Source organism: Phocoena sinus, chromosome 10 (genome assembly GCF_008692025.1).
Source record: "Phocoena sinus isolate mPhoSin1 chromosome 10, mPhoSin1.pri, whole genome shotgun sequence".
In the NCBI taxonomy this organism is placed as follows: domain Eukaryota; kingdom Metazoa; phylum Chordata; class Mammalia; order Artiodactyla; family Phocoenidae; genus Phocoena; species Phocoena sinus.
In genome coordinates, this window is record NC_045772.1 from 65,568,977 (window position 1) to 65,593,111 (window position 24,135).

At 50.9% G+C, this 24,135-nt stretch overlaps 1 protein-coding gene across 1 annotated transcript; it reads left to right on the plus strand.

Moving 5' to 3' along the window:
• Positions 1-4,357: 4,357 nt before the first annotated feature.
• Positions 4,358-19,633, plus strand: ENDOU (endonuclease, poly(U) specific). The gene is made up of 10 exons (XM_032646277.1): positions 4,358-4,478; positions 9,022-9,144; positions 11,710-11,781; positions 12,297-12,431; positions 12,912-13,083; positions 13,466-13,665; positions 16,305-16,418; positions 17,051-17,157; positions 17,757-17,899; positions 18,528-19,633. The coding sequence occupies exons 1-10, from the start codon at positions 4,424-4,426 to the stop codon at positions 18,646-18,648; spliced, it is 1,242 nt and encodes a 413-aa protein (XP_032502168.1). The 5' UTR covers positions 4,358-4,423; the 3' UTR covers positions 18,649-19,633.
• Positions 19,634-24,135: the final 4,502 nt, after the last annotated feature.

Genomic DNA, 24,135 nt, shown 5'->3' on the forward strand with positions numbered 1-24,135 from the left:
GACCGTGGGTCGGGAACTGCCCCTGCCAGTCCTGTCATCGCCTTTGTGAGGACAGAGCAGCCGGCTGTGCCCGAACACCTGGGGTGAGAGGTGTGCGAGGTGCCTCACGCCTGTCTCGGCCACCTCTCTTTTCCCCATCTGTGCCTCCAGACCCTCTCCAAAGCCACTGGGGTTTGAGGACATGAAACAGAAGTTTTATTTTACAGTCACTAGCAGGCGGTATAAAACAAACATGAACACAGCTGGCAAAAAGCGCAGGGATCCTAAAAAGCAGGGTAAGGTTGAGTGATCTTTACATTGTGGATTCGGAAGCTGCTGGCATTCTGAGTTCTAGCCGATCCCTGCACTGGCTGCCCCTTGGCGGTGGTGTTGCCAACAGGTGGTTCGGGGCTTTGGGTTCCTCCCCCCCCCGCCAAAGTTTCCATTACTCCTGAGTGTGTTTGCTATGAAAATACAACTACAAAATGAATCCCTGCACCCACTTCCAGCCACTGCCCATAAGCCCTCTCCTCCCGCCCCCAGTACCAACGCAGGAGCCTCCAGAGCTCCTGGAGGGAGCCGTCCGTTCTCTCCATTTTGCTAGTCATCTTCCCTTGGGCCTTTATCGCAAGTGAGGCTCAAAGGCTCAGTTTGCTCATTCAGTCACTCACTCATTCACTGACTCATTGCTGGTCCCAGGCAGAAGTTGACAGTTATCTAACACACATCGCATGGGCAGTACAAAGCAGTAGAGGGGACCCAGGAGGCAGGGTTCCTATCTCAAGGAATTTCAGAGGCCAGCTGAAGAAACAACCTGTGTGGATGAAGAGTTAACCGGCAGTGCAGGGGTTAACCGACACTTCGTTGGCAGCCCTGTCTATCAGAGGCGGCTGTGATGTGTTTCAAAGGCACACGTGACAAATATCAAGAACTGAGTCCATAGGCAGGAGTGGAGGAGGAAGTTAGGCTTCGTGGAAGGGTGGGTTTGCTCTGGGCCTGGAGGATGAGTAGGAGACGGACAGCTGATGTGTATGGGGAGGGCACTTCAGGCAGAGGACCAGCATGGGGCATGGCCGGCACAACCAGAAGTACCACCTGGGTACATCATAGTACACTGTGATGAACGGGGCAGGCGGCACGTCTGACTAACATGCCTGGGGTTGGCGGTGAGTGTGATGCTGGATGTCAAGGATGCCCACAAACTTAAAAAAAAAAAAAAAAAATGCTTGGGAACCAAATCGTGGTACACAGCACACAAACCAGTGTGGGAGAAAACCACACATGGAGCCATGCTAAGACACAATAAGAGGAGACTACAGATTGACGTGGCTCACACGTGATCAGATGCGGGCTGCCATCCTGGGGCACTCCCAGGTCAGCCAGGGTCCCCTTGGTAAGTGACTCCAGGCCTCACCTGTGCTGGAGCAGCTGCTGGGCCCTTCCAGTCTCTGGTCGTGTGCAGAAGTGACTTGGCCTTGGTTTCAGAGAGGACAAGGGTGGTGGTCTAGGCTGGTCTGGGCATACGTCTCCTTTAGTAGCCCCCTGGGTCAGTCTCTCCCATAGCCTGTTGGTCCTCACAGACCCCTGACCCTCTTGGAAGCCCAGAGGTGAGTGTGATCTACTTCAAACAGCGGCCTAACGCTGGGGCTTCTCTGTCCTCTATCCCACCAGAAACCAGTGGGTTCCAAGAACAGTTTTCTAGCCCAGCCTGAACCCTGCCAGTCCAGCGTCAGCAGAGCACCAGTCACAAAGTGAGCACCAGTAAATATTTGCTGCTGGAATCCCCACTCCTCACGCCACTGACGGCTGACAGCCTCCTAGATTCTTGCCCAGGCAGCTGCAACCCTCTCCACCCTCCAAACCTTGGCAGAGGCCAGAGCTGCAGCCTCCCCTCCCTTCCTCATGTGGAGCAGCCGCCTCCGTTGGTGTCCTCGTTGTGGGTATACTACCCACAAGCACCTGTTGCCAATTTCTCCCCACCCGGGTCTCAGGGCCCCAGCCTCCTGGGATTCCCACCTTGCTGGCTGGCCCCCACGGTGGCTCCTTGGGAAGTAGAGCTTTCCATCAAGGGTGGAAAGCTGACAGGGGGACCTAACTGGGGGAGAACTTGGAAAAAGGGGCAACGGCATTGTCTGCCCAGGAAAAGAAAGCTGTCTGAAATACAGTTCACTGTGTCTGTCTCTGTGTACATACGTATGCGCATCGAAGTTTATGAGGCATCTTTGCATGAATGTGTGGATGTGTGCTCCCGTATTGGCCAAATGGATTTTTCCTACTGTCCTGTCGACTTTTGTCCATGTCAGCATGTCTCGGGGTTTGGGGTTTGGGAATCTGATCTGGGAAGGGGGGATGAGCAGCCCCGTGATCCCTCAACACCAGAGGCCCTCCCGTGGAGGCAGAGTGACGACGTAGTGTTGTTTAGGGCATTGCAACTTCATTTGAGAAGTGGAGCCAGGTGACCACGGAGGTCCCTTTAATTCCGATGCATCTGATTCCAGACCACTTTGCATAGCAACCCAGACATAATTAAGTGGTTGTTGATGAGTTTTGAAGGTTGTTGTTTGAGGCACATCTCCCAACCTTTCTGTGTCTCAGTTTCCTCACCTGTAAAATGATGGTAACGATAGTACCTATAAAGGGTTGCAGTGAGCGTGGACGGGATAGCACGTAGGAAGCTCTTCGTGGGTGACACGTGGTACGTGTTCAGTCAGTGCTGGCGGTCATGGTGAAGGTCAACCTTCTGGTTCTTGTTGGAGGACCCCATCCAGGACACTTCGGTCCTCAGATGGCCCATCTGGCTCTGTGGGGTCAGTTTCAACTGTCTCCCCAGCTCCCAGCCTTGCTCCTGACCTAAAACTCCCCTGATGGAGGGAAGCGCTCCCACCCTTGAAACTCCATCCCGCAGTCGGTTCAGCTGGACACCAGGGCAACCGTGGCCAGACCCCACTCCCACCCTGATAGGTTTGGCCTCACCCAGGGTCCCACCCTGGAAGGGACAGACCTTCCAATCCCAAACTCTGAGGCACCATTGTTTCCTGCCCGGCCAGGGACACTCTCCTTTATTCCCTAAACTACCTGGGGTCCAGGATATGTCCCCGTGCTCCAAGTCCAGGGAGGGTGAGGATTCTGGCTGGCAGTGGCTCAACCTCTGCTTTCCGGTTGTGCAAATGGCACTTATGCAAACAAAGGGCTCCCACTCCCTTTAAGCGGGCTTCCTTCCTGGAGAAAATGGCGAGGCAATTGTGCTGGTGGTGTGAGTCCCTTGCAAGGTGGGGACTGCCCCACCTTGCAGCTGTGCACCCTGGGGGGCCTGAAAATGAAAATCTGAGAACTTGGAAGGGATCATTAGCTCCAACCCCATCGTTTCAAAGATGGGAAAACCGAAGACGGGAGAGAGGAAGAAAGTTCCACTGTTAAAGAAGGATGGAGGATGTGCTCACCCCGACTCCACCCCAGGAAAAATTACTGCAGCGTGGTCTCAATTGTTCATCAGTTTTGCCTTTTTCTATGAGACTTCCTTTTTGAGAGGCCTGAGAATCTCCATGCAGTGCTCTTTCTGGAAAGGGCATTTTACTTAGAACATTTTACCTTCATTAGGAGGGAAAACTTGGCAGCCCTACGTTGCTGCATCTCTGCTCCCAGACCTGGGAAGATGGGAGCCCTGAGAGCCTTGTCCCTCTCTGGGGAGGGGTCCCTGGGGGAGAGGAGTGTGAGAGGGATGAATGGAGGAGAGAAATGATGGTCCTTTGGCTGCCTTTAAGAGGCCTCATAAGCCTGGAGCCTGGGAGAACCTGAAAGAGGTAAAACCTGAGATGCTGACTCAGTAAGAGGTAAAGGCCCATTTGCGTGACATTTCAAGGGTGTTGTGGCTACGTGTGGCTTGATGTAGTAAGAACAGCACTTGTTTCTGACCTATGCCTCCTAGATCGCTCCTTCTGGTACCCCAAAGCTTGTTGAAGCACTTCCTGTTTGTCTAACACATAATAACCCTCTTACTGTGTCCCTCATGCTGAGCACCTGGAGTTCAAATACGGAGCCAGTTGAGGCCCTTGGAAGGTCAAGACCCTGGCTTGCAGGTAGGTGGATGTTTGAAAGGCATCACCCAAAGATGAGCTCATGAGTGCTCCCCCCCACACTAGACCCAAGTTGCTGTGCCTGCTTGCATGACCTATTTTCTAGCTACAAACAGCTAGCACTCCTTGTTCTAAACATCTGGCATTGCCTGCCTGCTTAGTTCCCTTGCCTCTGGCTTCAAACAGCTGTTGGGCTTACGCACTCTCCACCTCCTTCCACCTGGAAGGATCTGGAGGCACCAGATCCACAAGTTCTGATATCTTTAAAAGGATCAGCCTGGGCAACAAGGCTCATTTGGGAGCTGTGATATTCACGTTGACTTTAGTGAAAGTCCAACAGCCAATCCCCTTTTGGCCTCCAACTGGACACCATGAAGGCCTGTGTTCCCCTGATAGTGGCCGTGCTCTGCGGCCTGGCCTGGGCTGGTAAGTCACTACTGGTGGGGATGACAGGAGTCCTGCCAAGAGTTGGGGTACTTGGGAGAGTGTGAGGGTAGTGAGAAGAGAGAGAGCCAGCTCTGTCCTAAAGCCACGGACACCTTAGACCAAGCCTGGTCTGAGGCAGGAGTTGCCTCTGAAGTGGATTGGGTTGTGTGAAGGGAGCTGCAGAGCTGGTGGGCCGATGTCACGGAAGCTCCTTCTTGACGACTTGGAAGATGAGCCCCAAGCATCCCTTAGTCCAACCTGACTTTTGATCTCACCAAGGTTTTGTTTTCTGGGGCCACCATAGGGTAAAGCTGGGCTGTGGCCGACTGGCTTTGAGTGGCCTGGTCGCCCTTGGTCACTTCCTCTGCTACCTGGGGGTAGGTGAGTTGTCTGCGTGGGACCTTTCCCTGGGTAAAGGCTTAGGAGGAGGGCAGGGTCCGGGGAAACTGGAAGAGCCCCTGACCAGGAGGCAGGTCATGTGGTCAGAGGAATCAGTCTTGTCCCGTGTTAGAGGACCTACAGCAGAGAAGGGTCCTGGCCCCCAGGTACTAGCGATGCAGGGATAGGACCCGTGGCTAAGGATGGGAACACTTCCCTGTTCAGCAGCTGCAGAGCGGACGCTGATGTGTTCATTAGTGGTTACTGGGTGAGTAGGGAGAGTGCCAAGGGAGGGGGCTGGGCTGAGGGATGTGGGGGGAATCCTCTGTCCAAGGAGAAAGGATCCCACTCAGGTTTTTCCTACATAGGACTGTCGTAAGGGTGAAATAAGATAACGTACAAGAAGCCCCCTACGTGGAGTGAGATCTCAGTAAATTGGGTCTTTGATTATGATTATAAAGATAAATACATATAAAATCATTTATAATATTTATAAGTATATTTAGAACATATTAATTCTAGTAATATAACAAGTATTTATTTATATAAAATAATTTATATAAACATAAAATTTACTCTTGGAATCATTTCCAGTCAGGTTGTGGATAAGGACACCCCTAACAGGATTCCTAAATGGAAAACGTTTGGAGGGGAAAGCCATTCCCAGGCCTCCCACGCTGGATGGGATCGTGTACCCCCTCTCCAGCACACATGGCAGAGAGGTGGGCCCGGGGTGGTGCAGAGCTCTCGGTAGGGAGTGAGGGAGGGTGCGAGAGCCTCTAGCTTACTGTGAAGGAGTGGTGTGGGGTTGAGGCATTCCAGTCTCAGGAGAGGAGAGCAACTGGAGACATTTGATCCTTGGGGGCCATCCCTGAGGGCAGAGGCCAAGGTGGCTTCAGAAGGGCAGATGGAGCCCTTGCCCCTGGGGCTGGTGGTCTGATCCTGCTGTGGGACTGATGGGGAAGAGAGGGTCCAGTGGGTGATGCCTCCTTCTTTCCTAAAGTGGGAGGAAGAGGCTCGGTTCTTGTCTGTCCTATGCCAACATCTCAGAACTTAGATGCAAGAGTATGAATAGCATGGGAGCCAATCTTAGGTCCCTGGTTGTTTCAAGTGAATTGAAGCGGGAGTCTGGTCCTGGAAGTGTCTACTTGGTTGGCTAGGTGTCCACGGAAACAGCCTCTGAGACCCCCAGAGAAGCACAGATGTAGGAGTCCCCAACCATCAGAGGGGCTGAGGGCTGGCATATAGGGACACCCAGGTTTGGGACCAAGTTTCTTGGTGGGCAGTGTGGTTAGGGACTGGGTGTTGAGGCATACTGAAGTGTTGGAGTGAGCGGAGACATTTAGCATTTCGTGTAGGGATGGGGGCTGGTGACAAGCTCTTCCCGGGGAATGGAGAGCGTACCTCTGTCCAAGAGAAGAAAGGCCAAAATGGAGTAAGGCAGAAAGAGAGTCAGAGAGATGGGGTAGAGGATTACTGGAGCGGTGATTCAGGCGCCTGGCGAGTGAGCGAGGCGCACACAGTTTGTATGAACAGGAGGTACCGGGTGGGATGGCTGGAGTGAGTAGTCAGGGTGACACTCTGACACTCACCTGAGTGTCCCCAGAGAAGCCCGGGGAGGTACCTATGAGGAGAAGTCCCTCCCACTCCTAACCTCCCCCCTCAAGTCCCAAGGTCTTCTTGAAGCACATGGTGAGGTGTACAGGGAAGTGTGAAGGATCCCTGGCCTGGGGCTCCTACTGGGGACAAAGTTCTTGAACAGGGATGAAAAAGTCCACTCAGCCAGGGCCAGTGGGGCGGTGTCCTCTTGAGCTCTACAGAGCTGACTATTGACTTGCAGCCCTTCTCGACTGGTGCCAGCTGCTGGAATGAGGTGAATTCCTTCCTTGGACTCTGCTGATCTGGCCCATTAAAAGCATTGCCCTGATTTGTCTGAATTCTCTCCCTTTGGATTCTGGGTGTACTGCCAGGCTGACTGAGCAGGCAGCTGACACAGCCTTCCTCCTGGGCTGAAAACTTCGCCTTAAGGTCTTTGCATTTGGGTTGCACCAAGGGAGCATCATTTAAGATTCAGGGGGAGTTCCCCTAGGCTTGGAGGGACAAGTGGACTTGGGCCTGGTCTATTTTAGGGACAATCCACTGGATCTGCCTTTCTGGCCACGTTGGAAGCCCTTTACACAGTGTGAAGTTGCCTCAGGACCTGGGTTCATCGTGACGCCTCTTTGATGTAAAGAACACAGACTCACAGCGGAAATGTCAGCTAGAAACTGTCAGCAACATAAATGCGCTGACACCCCAGCCCAAGCAATGGCCCAGTTGAAACCCAGGGAGGGAGTCAGCTAGATTGAGTAGGTAGACAGGGAAGACTGCCCCAGCCAGTCTGGACACTTGCCACCTGGAAGATGGGCATGAAATACTGACTGTTTGTTTATCTAACATCTAAGTGGTGCTACTATGTGTCATGCGGTGTCCTAAGTGCTTTACAAAAATGAGCTCATTTAATTCTTATGAATAGACTATGAGATGGGCTCCATTATTATCACACTTTTACAGAGAAGGAAACTGAGGCAAAGAAGGTCAAATGACTTGCCCAAGATCACATAGCTAGAAAGCAGAAGAACCAGAATCCTGGCCTCGAGCAGTTTGGTGCCAGAGTCCGGGTTCTTTGTCTCTCTGTTGTGCCACCCTCATTAGCACAGTATAAACCCTAATCCCAGAATGCAAACCAGTGACTAAACCCATATCTCTCTTCTCCACCTCCACCCCAATCCAGGCTAAATTTCGATGCTACACCTGTGTGGAATCACAACCAGGACCAAACCCCAAATCTAAGCTAAGGCAAAATTGGGATTATTTCTCCTCTCCTAGTCTTGACACGTTCCTCAACCCTGCAGTTTTAAACCTATTCCCTTTCCTTACCCGAACAGCAACACAAAATTGTTATTTTACCAATAATTAACTCAAGCCCAAATCCTAACTTTAGCTCTTAATCTAAACCTAACCCACCCCAACCTGGGCCCCAGTTAGGTTTCAGTTTCTTCATTCATACAAATTCCAGTGTTAACTGTGACTCGGACTCTGATCTTGACATTCTCCATAACCCACAGCCTGACCCTAAACCCAGTACCCACTAAATCCAAACCTCAGGAACCTCAAATGGAAACAAAGGCTCTGTTATCACCCTTAAAGCCCAGAGTGAAAGGAAAGAGCGCCCAGCCAGCTACCCCCTCCACTGTCTTTGCTGTGGCGGGCTTGTTTTTTTAGGAGTGCTTGGTGGGTTTGTACCATTTCTTTCAAAATTTCTTGTCTTATGCCCCTTGTGACCAAAAGCTGGCTTCTGCAAGCCATTTGGCTGGAGTAAGGGATGTGGTCTGTGGTTACATAACAGATCTTATTCCAAAGTCCAATTCTCACCCAAACCCACCTCATTCCCCACCCTGAGCTAAACTAATCCAAACTAGAAGAGACAGAAAGACGTGACACCGGCGGGGAAGAGGGTGCAGAGGAGACCAAACAAAGGGGAGGGAAGAACAGAGAAGCAGAAGACGTCAAAGGGACAGGATGAGAGGCAGAGGTCAGAGGGGAGAAGGCAGGTGGGATCACTGGAGCGAAGGTGACTCACCAGCCTCTATGTGACAGGTGAATGGTGGCCTCTGGGCCGTGCCCAGCCCACAGACCTCTTTCTTCGGTCTGTCTGAATTTTTTAAAGTTGGAAAAGTTCACATAGAAATGAAGCCTTCTTTTGAAAAACTGGAGGCTCTGGCAACGCTGAGCCTGCATCTCAACATGGCAACAATTGGCTGGAGCTGCTAGTGGCTGCCAGTTTCAGGCAGGGCATTGTTCCCAAGTTTGTCACCGTCCCCACCTCTTTCTACTGCCTTCCGGCTTCTTGACTCATTTGTGTTACAGGTCTAGCCCCGATTGGCACCTGACTCTGTGATCCTGGTCTCTATTATTAGTCAGTGGGTGGCAGGTGGTGGGTGGTGGGGACGAGGCTTATGTTGTGTATGGGAGGCTGTGCGTGTACCTCTCCCCGGCAGCTAGCAATGACCTTCCCTGCAAGGTGGGGCTCCTGCCCCTGTCTGTGAACCCTTCTGCAGAGGGTGCCTTGATGAGGAGAGTAGGATCCCCATAGAGCTAAGTTCGTGACCTTTACTGCCCGTAGGCCAAATGGAGTCATGCGCGTCTCGCTGTAATGAGAAATTTGACCGGGATGCTGCTTGCCAGTGTGACCGCCGGTGTCCCCGGCACGGGGATTGCTGTGAAGACTATGAGCGCCTGTGTACAGGTGAGGTTCCTTGTGGGATGAAGGGTCTAGGAGGCATGGCAGGCCAGGCCATGACCGTATCTAGCCTGCCTGAAGGGCTGCTGGCTGGGGCATCTAGCAGTCCAGAGCAGGGTTCCAGACTGATGACTGGGGGCTCAAAGGGCCCAAACCAGAGCAGAGCGGGGGTCAGGGCTTTGGCCACCACTTGTCCTGGGTATTCTAGGATGTCTCCAACATAAAACCCCAACTTAAAATAAAGTAGATGTCGTTTACCTGGAATATCTGTCTGAACTACCAGGATTAATAATATCTGGAAAATTTAAGTAATTCCCAAAAAAAGCAAAAGAATGAAAATATCATTTTAGCATGTATTACATTACCAATTATCATTTTCAAAAGTAAAAAAGTGGTAGTGAACTTTCTTTCCCAACTTGCATGCCACCAGGAAGACCGCATGGCATCAGTAACTGACAATTCATACCACTCTTCCTATCGTGAGTGGACTGAGTGGTTGCACATCTCTGACCTGTCATTCCCAGGCCAGAGGTTAAATGGGACATGCATCGCCCTCAAAAGCCAGTTGTTCTTCTGCTACCCCAACTACACAGTTTAAAATTTGAAAAACTCACTTTGAATAATTCCCTTGTTTGGATGCTTCCAATATTTTAGACTCCCAGATAAATGGTCTTCTGCTTTGTGACATGAAGCCTTGCTAAGTTCACCGTCAAACCCTGTGTCCCATGGTAGGTAATGGCCAGCAAGACCACTGCGTGTGGTTGTGCAGGTTGTGCACTGCACAAGGGCCCCTGGTTGAGAAGGTGAGTTGGACCAAAGTTGAATTTGTATCCTTCTCGCTAAGCCATGTGTCTTGGTGAAGAGCTGTGTCTGCTGAGAAAGGCGTACCTTTTCCTAATTTGCGCAAGAGTGGTTTCTGCTGGCCCAGCGATGTGCCCTCAGAGCTACTTCCACCCAAGAGAATGCTGAGTCAATTTACACAAAAAAACACCACACATTCTAGCAGCTCTGCTCATCAGACCCAGGCAGGGAAACCCAGGCCCAGAGCTCACTCAGTGCCAGAATCAGAGCCAACCCCCCTTCTTTTTTTTTTTAAATTATTTTTTATTGGAGTATAGTTGATTTACAATGTTGTGTTGGTTTCTGCTGTACAGTAAAGTGAATCAGTTATACATATACATACATCCACTCTTTTTTAGATTCTATTCCCCTATAGGTCATTACAGAGTATTGAGTAGAGTTCCCTGTGCTATACAGGAGGTTCTTATTATTGATAGTTATCTATTTTATATATAGTGGTTGTATATGTCAATCCCAATCTCCCAATTTATCCCTTCTCCCCTTCCCCCTTGGTAACCATAAGTTTCTTTTCTACGAGCCGACCCCTTTCTGCTGCCCTGTGCCCCATGTAGCAGACACAGGGAGGCCTGTGCACCTTGGACAATCAGGCTGGCATTTCAAGATAGAGACGATACTCAGCCTAGCAGCCATTTCATCACTGTCTCTGATGTGCGACTCAGAATCCTTTTCCCACAGAAAAAATATTATCAATGGTGGTTGAGACTCTAGGTCAGCTCACAAAGGTCTATTTAGCATAAACGGTGGCTGAGTTAAGAACCCTGTGGATTGTCAGCACTTAAAACACAGCCTGAAAAAACAAACAAACAAACAAAAAACAGCCTGGCAGAAAGCAAGTGATCAGGAGAAGTTTTTTGACTGAATGAATAACCTGCCCCAAGGTTCTGATGGTAAGAACAAGATACTATCTGACGACCGCGCTGACAGATTCTGAAGCACTTTGTAATAGTGCTGGGTTTTGGGGGGAGTGGTGTAGGGGTAGAATTTATTCCCCTCCGTGATGAGAGAGAAGCTCAGAGTCCCCAGCAGCATTCATTCCCTCGTCTTCCTCCCCAGGCCCGCTCCACCCTGCTCTGCCCAGAGCCAAGGTTGCAGTTACTCAGCTTGCAGGCAAGGGAATGGGCCAGCAATAGGCATGTGCTTTTCTGAATGCGCCTAATTCCCAAATGCAGCCTTTGTGGCCATTGCCAAGTGTAATTGCGAAGGAAGAAGGGCATCTGGTATCTCAGGAAACAGTTCTTATTCCATGAGGCCTGGGAGGAGTTCACCCTTGACTCTGGGAGTTATTACAGGTAAGCAATGTTTCCTAAGTGAGGGTCTTGTCATTTGGAGAGTTCAAGCCTATCCATCTATCAATTTACATTAAATAAAAGTCATCCCAACCTCAGAGTTTTCAGCCCAGAAGAGACCACCTCCTGCCCACCACCTCGCCTTTCTACAGACGAGCACACTGGGTACCAGAAGGGTGAATGGTGAGGAGGGTTGTCGCCTGGGGATGTTCCTTCACTTCTGTGAACAGTTTTCAATCCCCCTGTCTCACATTTTCAGATTTTCTGCTCCTTCACCTGGTACTTGTTCAAAGTACCCTCGCCCCTGTTTTGTATTTTCTTCCACTGCACATGCTTGTTCCCGAAGCTGGGAGGACTGAGAATCAGTGATAAAGAAGAGGGGCCCCTCGGGGATGTTTGGTGACTTCACTTCTCTGACCTACAGCTGATGAGGACCTCAAGGAGCCAGAGCCATTCCTGGAGCTGGAAGAAGAGATGGAGGGGGCCCCGGCTAGCGGTGAGTCTGCCTCCCCAGAGGGGGGCCTTCGGGGTAAAGATGAGGGACGTGAGAGGATGACGAGGAGGGGGCAGCCACAGGCCCAGGCCAAAGCCAGATGGGACCCCAAATCCAGCACCTAGAGGTGGTGAGAGCAGCTCGCTGGACTCTTGGGGTCTGGGAGGGAGGAAACCCCAGGGCCTCAGTGACCTGGGGGGTAGGCAGGAAAGAGTCCGAGGCCTGCTGAGAGGGACAGGGAAGGGGAAGAGATTTTATTTTTAGAGAGGGAAGATTATAAAAACAACAGGCCAGAAAGTAGAGTTCGGCACCAGAAAGGACTTCCTGACTGTGAAGGGTGTGCACCAATTAGGCTCGTTTGTTTTCCTTCCCTGGAGTTCTTTAATAGGAAGCATCAGGAAAGCAAGGCTGGGGGGGGCGGGGGGGGGGTGGGGTTCATGCAGTGGGCACGGCCTGGCCGCTGCGGGGAGTGACCCCTAGAGGTCAGCCCAGGACACACCTCCCCTCTGTCCTCTCAGACTTGTACTTGGCACCCAACTCCTGCCGGGGCCGCTGCCTGGAAGCCTTTGACAAGCACCACCTATGCCACTGCAACGCCCGCTGCCCAAAGTTCGGAAACTGCTGCGAGGATTTCGAGAGCCTGTGTGGCCATGGTCAGTCTCCTGCTCCCTTTAGCATAGCCCCAGAGGCAGAGGAACTCTCTAGAGCAATAGCTCTCCCAGTGTGGTCCCTGGACCAGTTCCATGAGCATCACCTGGGAATTTATTAGAAATGGAAACTCTAGGGCTCACCCCGGACCCATTGAATCAGAAACTCTGGAGGAGGGGCCCACCAATCTGTTTCCACAAGCCCTCCAGACAATTCTGATGCGTGCCAAAGTATGAGAAATTTCCTAGGGGCAGGGGGCAGTGTGGATATTTCATGGACATTCTGTGGGCAAGGCCGTGTGCTGAACTTAAGGATCCTTTAGGCCGCTAGCCCCCTGCCCTACAATCACTAGGGCGCCTGATTGCAGCCCCTCTCCCCCGCTGCTGGCTTCTGGAAGGTGCCCAGGAGGGGGGATGCACACAGACAGCTGCTTGCCCCCTGGCCTCCCTCAGGCTCTGAAATACCCCTCCCCCAATTCCTCCCAGAGGGCTTCTCCCACATCAGCGATGCCATAACCAAGGGGGAACCGCAGAGCATCTCTGAGAAGATCTATAGGGCAGATACCAACAAAGCCCAGAAGGAAGACATTGTTCTCAATAGCCAAAAGTGCATCTCGCCCTCGGAGGCCAGAGACCAAGTAGACCGCTGCCCAGAGCCGTGAGTTCCCTTCAAGCCTCTTCCTGCAGTCTCTCCCCCAGCCTTGCTCGCTTTGGTGCCTCAGCTCTTTTCTCCTCAAGGCAGGCAGGACCAAAGGGAGAGGGAAAAAATGGGTCTCCAGAGACAGATAAAGCCATTTGAGGACCTGTGGGGATCCATTTGGGAGGGTTTCTGGGATTGGCTGGGCTGAGAATAGAACTGACCTTCCAAGAGATGAAGTGGAAGAAAAGAGGGACCTCATGCACTGTCCCCAAGAGTGTGTGAAGTCCCCACTCTGCCTCTGAACCCAACCCTCTCATGCCTGCCCCTGCACCTGGAAGTTCTGGAGGGGTTTCTGCTCTGCGTGCAGGCCTCTCACTGGGCCTCCCTCTACCTGCCCCAGGCTCTTCACGTATGTCAATGAGAAGCTCTTCTCCAAGCCGACCTACGCCGCCTTCATCAACCTCCTCGACAACTACCAGCGGGCCGCGGGCCGCGGGGAGCACTTCACAGCCCAGCAGCTGGCTGAGCAGGACACCTTCCTCAGCGAGGTTATGAAGACGGCCGTCATGAAGGAACTCTACGGCTTCCTCCACCAGCAGAGTGAGTGAGGCCGTGAGGCCTCCCCCAGGCCCCGAGAGAGAGGGAGGCCCTGCTGAGGTCGCGGTGTGCCCACAGCGGGCCAGGCACCCCTGGGGGCTCCACGGCGGGCAGGTTAAGAGAGCAGGTGGGGACTAGGTGGAGGCCAGTGTACCTCTGGGAGGGGACAGACAGGGGCCTAGAAGAGACCACAGACCCACGCAGGAGCTGAAAAATCCTCTGTCCGGCTTCAAAGTCAACCCATCTTTTGACCTAATCTTAGCAGCCTGGTTTGCCCCCCACTTGCTGCTTCAGCCTCAGGGTTCTCCGCAGGCCGTGAGTCCCCCAGCTCCCTGTCAGCCCCCAGGGTATTCCTCTGCCACCTGAGCTGATCCCGGACTCAGCACCACTTTGCAGTCACGTAGGGTCCCTGCCCCTGCTCCCTCACTGGGCACTACGTCCAGGAAGGAGGCCGGCCCATTCCACATTTTTGCTGGGGACACAGCAACAGAAAATCAACAAAGGTTCAGAGGGGGACGTTATACTGGGAAGGGTTCTGGTTGGAGAGACTCCAGATACAGATACATGTGAATCAGACCAAAAAAGGTTTGGGCCGCAGGACTTCTTGGCACGCGGTGTGTTTGTTAGTGTCCTCCAGATTCCTTTCCTGAACTCCGGGCAGCTGGGCCTTGCCTGGGGGTGGCTCCGTCCTGGTCATCCCTTGCTGGCCGTGGGATCGCCTCCGCTCGGAGCCGTTGCATTCCATCCTCCGGTGGCCCCATTAAGAGTTAGTAACACTGTTTTTAGGTAAAGCCGGTGACACACAAGCAAGCCCTGTGAAGAGGGCGCGATCCTGCACTGCCCCCTGGTGTTCTCCTTGTAGTAAACACAGGAGAGGATCTTGGAGGTCAAGACTGAGCCCTAGTCCAGGCTGTTCCACGACCCACCCGGTCTTCGCCTCTCTCCCTGTCCAAATCCCACTTAATCCTTAAAGTTCTAGCTCACATTCCACCTCATTTATGAAGCTGCAGCTCACGGCTGGCTTTCAGAGTCTCTTCAGAGGTCAAGGGTTTGGAGTGTGTCCTAAAATAGCCTTGGGCCAGAGGGACTTGGTTTCACTTGCTAATGACGCAAGTGATCCTGGGCCGTTTGACCCTCAGGCCCCAACTGAGCCTTGTCTGTGCAATGCGGTCTTGGGGGATTCATGCATATAAAACACTCAGTGGAAAGCCTGGCACCCGGTAAGCTATAGCCATTCAGATTGTGAAGGCGTTCTCTGTTATATCGTGTGTTCTTAGTCTTGTTTTCCAACTGTGTGGTTTTAAAAAAATGTTTATTTGTTGTATTTTATTTTTATTTTCGGCTGCGTGGGGTCTTAGTTGTGGCACGTGGGCTCTTCGTTGAGGTGCGCGGGCTTCTCTCTAGTTGTGGCGTGTGGGCTCAGTCGTTGCGGTGCGTGGGCTCTCTAGTTGTGGCACGCAGGCTCAGTAGTTGCCCCTCGGCATGTGGGATCTTAGTTCCCTGACCGGGGATCGAACCCCCATCCCCTGCACTGGAAGACGGATTCTTAACCACTGGACCACCCAACTGTGTTCTAAGTCCTTGAAAGGAGGGAATATGCCTGGTATCTCTTTAGTGTCCTCTACACACAATTCTGGGCAGTGAACTGTTGACAGTTGATAGCTCCCTAATTCAGATCCCCAGCCCTGACATTTCCCTGCCTGTCTAACTGGCATCTACTCAGAACTTAGTGTAAAGAGAACTCACGGTTCCCACCTCTTCCTCCAGACCTGCTCCTTCCTCATCTTCCCCATCTCATAAATGACCCCATACTTTATCCAGTTGCTCAGGCCCAAAGCCCAGGGGTTATATTTGATTCTTCTCTTTACCTCCCCACTCCCCACCTCCATTTCCTCCACCAGGAACGCCTGGTAACAACCTGACATGAAGAATCAACGTGAGGATTGAAAGCACTCAAACAGTGCCAGGTACACAGAACAAACTCAGTGAATCTAAACTATTTTTCTTATTATTAAGGTTTGACTGAGCTCCAACCTTCTTTGCATGGGCTGGCAGCTGCCTGCCTCTCAGACCTCCTCTCCTACCACTCTCCCCTCCTGCTGGCTCTGCTCCAGCTACATGGGCCCTCAGCTCTCTAAAACGCCAAGGTGTCCTGGAGCCTTTGCACTTGCTGTTCCTTCTACGTGGAAGGCTCTTTCCCCCAGGTCTTTGCATGGCTGACTCCTTACCCTTCAGGTCTCTGATCAGTGCTACCTTCTCAGAGAGGCCTTTCTAGAAAAGCTCCCACCCGAACCCCACCTCCAGGCATCATGGGATAATCTGCTTTATTTTCTTCATAGCACTTATCTGAAATCATACCGTTTATTGTTTGTTTATTATCTGTCTCCTCCACTGGAATATAAACTATAAAGACAGGAATCTTGTCCTTGTGATTCCCTGATGAATCCTCAGCCTTTAGATCTGGGCCTGGCACAAAACAGGCACCCCATAGAATCTATGGCATAGATAACTGCTGAGCGAACAACTGACTATGTAGGCTGAACCCACCCGTCTCTTGTCACGCTGGAGCAGGTGGCCCTTCCTTGCTTTCCAGGAAGGCCCTGCCTTCCCCTCTCCTCAGTCCTCTGCGTTCCTCTCCCCAGACCGCTACAGCACAGAACAGGAGTTCGTCGACGACTTGAAAAACATGTGGTTTGGGCTGTATTCAAGAGGCAAAGAAGAGGGGCACTCAGGTGGCTTTGAACATGTCTTCTCAGGTGGGATTACTCTGCTTGGGAAGAAAGAGTTGGAGGGATGAAGAGAGATGCTTCCCTCAGGCACAGGGCAGCATCAGCACCGATGAATCAGTAGTCGAGCCAGCTTGCAGGGCAGGGCACGTCTGCTCCCTGGCCAAGAGGGAGGGGACTGAGAGGCCATGTTTGAGGGCCAGTTTCTTCTGGAGTATCAGAGGGAGAAAGAAGCCCGGACACCGGGGCTCCCAAGGTGCACACATAAGAAGAGAGACGTGTTTGAGGCCCTGGCTGTCTACCTCTCAATGGTCCTCTGCTTCCAGGGCTTGGTCAGCTGTTTCCTAAGGAGGCCCCATTGCCCCAGCGTAAGGCTCCCACCAAGTCTGGTTTGCTCCTAGGGAAATGGCTAGAGGAGTATCTCAGAATGGCCCAGGGTCAGTGGGGAGAAGGAACTCTCCCAAGGGCTTCAGCTGAAATGGGAGGTGTGTGTGTGTGTGTGTAGCGTTCTGAGGTGAGAGTTAGGGGCGTGAAGGACTCCGGGAAGTTGGGGTGGACATTCTAGGAATAAGAGACTGGAGAAGGGGTACAGCCTTGGCACGGGAGTGGGGAAAGAGGTCGGAGGGGAGGCCCAGATCACCCACCTTATCTGTTTCTTACAGGTGAAGTCAAAAAAGGCAAGGTCACTGGCTTCCATAACTGGATCCACTTCTACATGCAGGAGAAGAAGGGCCTGGTTGACTATTACAGTCACATCTGTGACGGGCCTGTGAGTACTGAGTGCTGACCCCATGGGCTGGAAAAGCGCCGTCAGTACCCAGACGTCCTGTCCTCATTCTGAATTCCAAACAGGCAGACTTGTCTCCCACCCTGACCCTCTTGGCAGCCTAACGGGGATCGTGAATAGGACTTCCCTATTTGCTGGAAAGAGGGTTTAGCCAGCCGGGACGCTTCCAAAGTGTCAGCTGAAGTTTCAGTCTGGCTAGTCTGAGTTAAATTTCTTATATTTTTATAAAAAAAAGAACCCTTTGCTGGCCTGAGCCTGGAAATAATTTGGGGGCAAAAAGCTGTCCTTCTCCTCCGCACGTGAGGGCCACAGTTACGTCCCTGCTCCCCTGGCACCGGGCACATGGATGCTGACTGTGGGCCTTTCTGGGAGATGCGAGCTGGCGGCTCCAGGGAGAGGGTGTGCACAGGACTCAGATACCCTAGCAGGGCAGACTGCATCTTCTGTCGATTTAAAGAATCCAGTCTCCCCAGGAAGCTCACACAGACCCCCACGGGCCCTCGACAAATCCTAGCCAACCCTCTGTGCGACTCTGCACTGTGGTACTCACCAGACCCCCTTTACCGCCCTTCTCTCCGCAGGGGGATTCTTACCCCAGGGTGCTGGCCTTGCAGTTCAGCTGGGATGGCTGCTACAAGGAAATGGGTTCAACTTTCATAGGCAGCAGCCCCGAGTTTGAATTTGCCCTTTACTCCCTGTGCTTCATCGCCAGGCCAGGCAAAGTGTAAGTCCTGGTGGCTCAGGAGGGCTTGGACAAATCACTGTTCTGGGCCTCGGTTTTCTGTCTTGGAACGTGAAGCTGTTGATCAGATCAGTCGTGTAGCTGCCAACCTTCATCCCAGCAGCAGAACCACATCCCCTCCCTCCTCCAAGTGCAATCGTATGCAGGAGCTTAATATACAAAACAGTTAGAAATGGAGTTGCCCTGGGGCTGCAAGCCTCTCTTTTTGGCCCCTGAGGCTGTTTGGGGGAACGCTGGAGCCCCAGAGAGTACAGTTAGAAACCACTGGCCCTCATCTTCTCTAACATTTGAGGACTCTGGGCCCAACCACTTCTGAAACCCTAAGCGGACATTTCATTTCTGGGGGTTGCAGCTCTAGAGTTGGATTTGAGAATATTCCTGTAGGACAGATGAGAAGCAGTATTCTCTATGAAGACGGAAAAGAAGACAGAGTTTGAGAGGGCCCTCTGCACGTGGGGAGCCAGAGGCAGAGGCTGAAGCAAGCTGTGGCAGCTCCCTTAGAGGCTAAGACAGGGTGGAGCCCTTCCGCGCGGCTGAACTTCATCCTTCCAGCCTGGGGACGGACGTGGAGTGAAGCAGGTCCCTATGATTTGCTGATCTTTCCCCACAGGTGCCAGTTAAGCCTGGGTGGACATCCCTTGGCCATCCAGACCTATGCCTGGGACAAGTCAACCTACGGAAATGGCAAGAAGTACATCACCACAGCCTACGTGGTGTCTCCTACCCAATAGAGCTTCGGGCTAGAAAGGGGCATGAGGGCAGTAAGAGCTCTTGTCGGACTGAGACGCTATTTGCTCTGCGCTGGAGGGGCAGGGAATGGAGGAGACGGCGAGGGACTCCCCAATCCAGAAATGCCCATATGAAAAAGAGAGAAAAGATACAAATTAGAGAAACAGTCACACCTTTGTCCTCCAACATTTTGGAAACAGAAGGTGGGGACCCTCAATAGCTCTTTGCCCTGCTGGGTGGTGGAACCCTGAATAAGTCCTTGAGGTCTCCAGGCCTCATGTTTCCTTTTAATGCAAAGGGAAGGGGTTTGCCCCATTTCCTCTTCTGGGGGTTGGTGAGAAGGCAAACCTGATGACATTCTTACCGTGAAGGTGTTTTCAATTGTTCTTAGGAAGAGTGGCCGAGAGAAATTCAAGGTTACCCTAATGGCTGTTATGGTACACAGCTCTGCAAACTGTAATCACCCCCATACTGGGGCCTCAAATAAATCAGGCTATGGAGATCAAGGGTGGGTATTTGGTCTTTTCTAGGGTGAGATCCTCTCAGAACAGGGTCCGCGAGAGGGTAACGGCTGATGCAGTGAGTAGGCTGGAGAGGCAGTGGACTCCTCCAGGCCTGATTTTTTGTAGTCAGCTAGGTAACTGCAACAAGAAGCTTCCTAACTGTGGACACTTCGTGCAGTTACAGAGCTGTATTTTGATTCCAAATAGTTTGTAAAAGAGTTCCCCTCACAGGCGGGAGATTTTGCATCAGAAGAAGAAAGGAACCTAGAGCTTGGTGTCACTAACATAATTATTTTAAGTCTAATTCAGCAGCCATAATGTGCATAAGCTCTTAGAATGGAAGACAGGGAGACTGGGGTTCCCTATTTCACTCAGTTATGCATTTCTCCCCTAATCACATTGGGAACCAGATGCTGTCCCACAGGGCAAGGCTTGAACGATGCTGTAGAGTCTTGAGTCTCAAGTCATTTCAGAAAACTTGAAATGTGTCTCTTCTTTGCACATGGCCCCCCCTCAACTGTCTGTCTCCCAGCCTTTTCTGTGGAGCAGGGTTGGGAGTGATGCTTCTGGCTTTAGTGGCTCTTTGGGATGACCTGGAGGATGTGGTATCTCGGTAAAGTTCCTGACTCACCTAAGTCTCTCTAGCTAAGACGGGTGGAGAATTCACCTGGTGGACTTGTAATGTGAAGGGCGGAAGGAGAGCCCTTCCCGCTTCTGGTTCCACATATAAGGAGCCTGGAAGTCACCATTCCATCCTAACAACAAGTAAAAACTGAACAGAGTGAAAAACCAACGATTCTTCTTGGATCTGTAAGACAGGGGAGAACACAGGCAAACTGCTCCCCTCGGACTGGAAAGACAGGTGAATGTAGGAAGACACAGAAACCGGGGCTGTGGTTCAAAAACCTGAACTGTAATTGATAACTGCTGGAGGTTCAGTGCAGTTGGCTCTGAGCGTTAAAGACGCCAGGGGACCCAGTCACAGGGCGCCTGCGCAATGCTGTGAAATGTACCTCCAGGAGCTCCCGTAATAAACGTGTGAGAAAAATCCCCTCAGCCTTCCCGCACAGGTGTGAGAAAAGAAACCATTTTGAAATACTCCAGAGCATTCTGTCCTTCTTAACAAAGTCTGCCCTGAGGGGAAGCTAGTACGCCAGAGCCTAAGCTGCCAGGGTATTGTCAGAGCCTAACTGACAGGAAGCGAGAGGCCCAACTCTAGCCTTCCAAGTGGGAGAAGAGAAATTACCCAACTCCAGCCCCCTTCCGTCCATCCTCTCCGCACAAGCGGGGAGAAACACTTGTGTACAGTGGCATAGGCTGACTGAAGGACAGACCTACAGAGGACTACAGAATGCCTTCCCTCCCCTCACACTTCACCACCACATTACTAAAGGCCTATTTACAGCACTTTCTTTAACTGGTACGTTGTGTCTGGCTATCAAGAAAAAACTGTTACCCCAAAACGGGGCTCCCCTTTTGGTGGGTGTCGAGCCAAAAGACAACCAGGCCAAAGATAGGGAGGAAGAAGGATTTCTCACTTGCAGCCGCAGTAAGGAGAACACTGGGGATCTTTCCCAAAGCAGTGTCACCCCAAACAGCAAAACTGGGGAAGTGTTAAGCTAAGGGCCCATGCATGTTCATGGAGGGGCTCGGGCTGTCTGACAGAGTCCAAGCTTTAGTTGAGGGTCAGAAAAGGTCAACGACATCACCCCTCAGTTTCCAGCTGATGTGGTGGTTGCGCTCTTCAGGCTAATCTTTCTATTTTTTGTGTGCATTACGCGGGCCTCTCACTGCTGTGGTCTCTCCCGTTGCGGAGCACAGGCTCCGGACGCGCAGGCTCAGCGGTCATGGCTCACGGCCCAGCCGCTCCGCGGCATGTGGGATCTTCCCGGACCGGGGCACGAACCCGCGTCCCCTGCATCGGCAGGCGGACTCTCAACCACTGCGCCACCAGGGAAGCCCCCAGGCTAATCTTTACTACTGAAACAGAACGGGGAGTTTTTACCACTGATCTTTGCTATCTTTTTTTTTTTTCTGATCTTTGCTATTGTTACTTCTCTTGCCTGGTAACAGTCCTTTGTTTCTGCATTCTTTTGTTCCCTTAAGATCATTAAATACTCAGACCTGTTCAAGGGCAAGCACTGTGGCCAGGCTTAGATTACAGAATGGCTTAGGCCCCAAATGGCTTCTCTTCTGTCAAGAAAGCCATGCCTGGTTCTCTTTCTCTGGGGACTCCCTACCCTATCTGCTTGCATAACGAAAGGCAAAAAACACAATTTGAAGAGATAGAGCAAATAATCAGAACCAGACACAGGCAAGAATGTTGTAATTATCATACCAGGGATTTAAAACAACTATGATTCATATGCTAAGGGCTTTAAGGGATAAAGTAGATAGCATGCAAGAATAGATGGGCAATATAAGCAAAGAGATGGACGTTCTAAGAAACAATTACTGGGCTGCACCCCGCCGGCCTGCAAGCCCCGTACTTGCCCAGCCTGCAGGCTGAGGAAAGAGCCCAGGATCGAGGACAGAGACATCAATGGCTTAGTGGATAGGGGGGTCTTACATGCCTGAAGCAAGGTCCTGGAGCAACACCCTGCTCTGTGCAGCAGGTGGCAGGCAGCAGTATTCACTACCATGGGGGTGGGTGGGTAGAGGAGAGCGAGGTTACCTGCGATAGAGGGAATTGACCTCAGCACGCCCCTCACTGCCCCTCTATGGTGGCAACACTAGTATGATGGTGAAACTATCATAGTGGAGACATTGTGATCTAAAGGTCAGAACAATCACTTGCTGGAACCTGGGGCAAGTAGCAGACATTTACTGATTAGGCTCTATGATTAAGAGGGAAGGTCAGTCATGTGAGTAGGGTGTAGGTAAGGCAGGGACTGGTTGAACAGGGATGTACAGAGAGCAAGAGAACAGCCATCTTGGGTGGCCTGATCATACAACAATCAAAAAGAAATGCTAGAGATAAAAAACACTGTAATAGAAATGAAGAATACCTTTGATGGGCTTATTAGTAGACTGGACTGTTGAGGAAAGAATCTCTGTACCTGAGGATAGTTCGATAGAATCCTGAAAAACCAAAAGGCAAAGAGAACAAAGACTAAGAAAAACAGAACATTCCAAGTACTGTGGGACAACAACAAAAGGTGTAACATATACATAATGGGAATACCGGGAGAAGAAGGAGCAAAAGGAACAGAAGAGATATATATTTTTTATTTTTATTTTTTTAGAAGGACATTTATTTATTTATTTATGGCTGCATTGGATCTTCGTTGCTGCGCGTGGGCTTTTTCTAGCTGCGGCGAGCGGGGGCTACTCTTTGTTGTGGTGCACCGGCTTCTTACCGTGGTGGCTTCTCTTGTTATGGAGCACGGGCTTTAGGCACGTGGGCTTCAGCACTTGCAGCACATGGGCTCAGTAGTTGTGGCACGTGGGCCCTAGAGCACAGGGGCTTCTGCAGTTGCAGTGCGTGGGCTCAGTAGTTGTGGCTCACAGGCTCTAGAGTGCAGGCTCAGCAGTTGTGGCACACAGGCTTAGTTGCTCCGTGACCTGTGGGATCTTCCCAGACCAGGGATCAAACCTGTGTCCCCTGCATTGGCAGGTGGATTCTTAACCACTGTGTCACCAGGGAAGTCCCCGGTAATGCTTTTTTAGGTACAACATCAAAGGCAAAATCTGTGAAAGAAAAAATTGATAACCTATACTTCATTAACACTAAAAACTTCTGCTAGAATAAAAACCATATGATCATCTCAGTAGATGCAGAGAAAGCTTTTGATAAAATTCAATATCCATTTATGATCAAAACTCTCCAGAAAGTGGGCATAGAGGGAACGTACTCAACATAATAAAGGCCATCTATGACAAACCCACAGCTAACATTATACTCAGTGGTGAAAAACTAAAAGCATTCCCTCTAAGATCAGGAAAAAGTCAAGGATGCCCACTTTCGCCACTTTTATTTAACATAGTTTTGGAAGCCCTAGCCACAGCAGTCAGAGAAGAAAAAGAAATAAAAGGAATGCAAATTGGAAAGGAAGAAGTAAATCTGTCACTGTTTGCAGGTGACATGATACTATATTTAGAAAATCCTAAAGATGTCACCCGAAAACTACTAGAGCTCATCAATGAATTTGGTAAAGTTGCAGGTTATAAAATTATAACACAGAAATCTCTTGCATTTCTATACACTAACACAACTATCAGAAAGAGAAATTAAGGAAACAACTCCATTTACAATCACATCAAAAAGAATAAAATACCTAGGAATAAACCAACCTAAGGAGGCAAAAGACTTGTACGCTGAAAACTACAGGACGCTGATGTAAGAAACTGAAGATGACACAAACAGATGGAAAGATATGCCGTGTTCTTGGATTGGAAGAATCACTGCTGTGAAAATGGCCATACTACCCAAGGCAATCTACAGATACAATGAAATCCCTATCAAATTATCAACGGCGATTTTCACAGAACTGGAACAAACAATTTTAAAATCTGAATGGAAACACAGAAGATCCCAAATAGCCAAAACAATCTGGAGAAAGAAGAATTGAGCTAGAGGAAACATGCTTCCTGACTTCATACTATACTACAAGGTATAGTAATCAAAACAGTATGGTACTCAGGACTTCCCTGGCAGTCCAGAGGTTAAGACTCCGTGCTTCCATTGCAAGGGGCCTGGGTTTGATCCCTGGTCAGGAAACTAAGATCCTGCATGCTGTGTGGTGCAGCCAAAAAAAACCCACACAAAATAACCCAGTACGGTACTGGTACAAAAACAGACACATAGATCAATGGCAAAGGACAGAAAGCCCAGAAATAAATGCATGCACTTATGGTCAATTAATCTATGCCAAAGGAGGCAAGAATATACAGTGGAGAAAGGACAGTCTCTTCAATAAGTGGTGCTGGGAAAACTGGACAGCTACGTGTAAAAGATTGAAATTAGAACACTCTCTAACAGCATAT

Bases quoted from the DNA above. Each gene is read 5' to 3' on its own strand.
- ENDOU (XM_032646277.1), top strand. From the start codon at position 4,424: ATGAAGGCCTGTGTTCCCCTGATAGTGGCCGTGCTCTGCGGCCTGGCC. The intron at 17,158-17,756 runs GTGAGTACTGAG...TTCTCTCCGCAG, and splicing joins GTCACATCTGTGACGGGCCT to GGGGATTCTTACCCCAGGGT. The intron at 17,900-18,527 runs GTAAGTCCTGGT...CTTTCCCCACAG, and splicing joins ATCGCCAGGCCAGGCAAAGT to GTGCCAGTTAAGCCTGGGTG.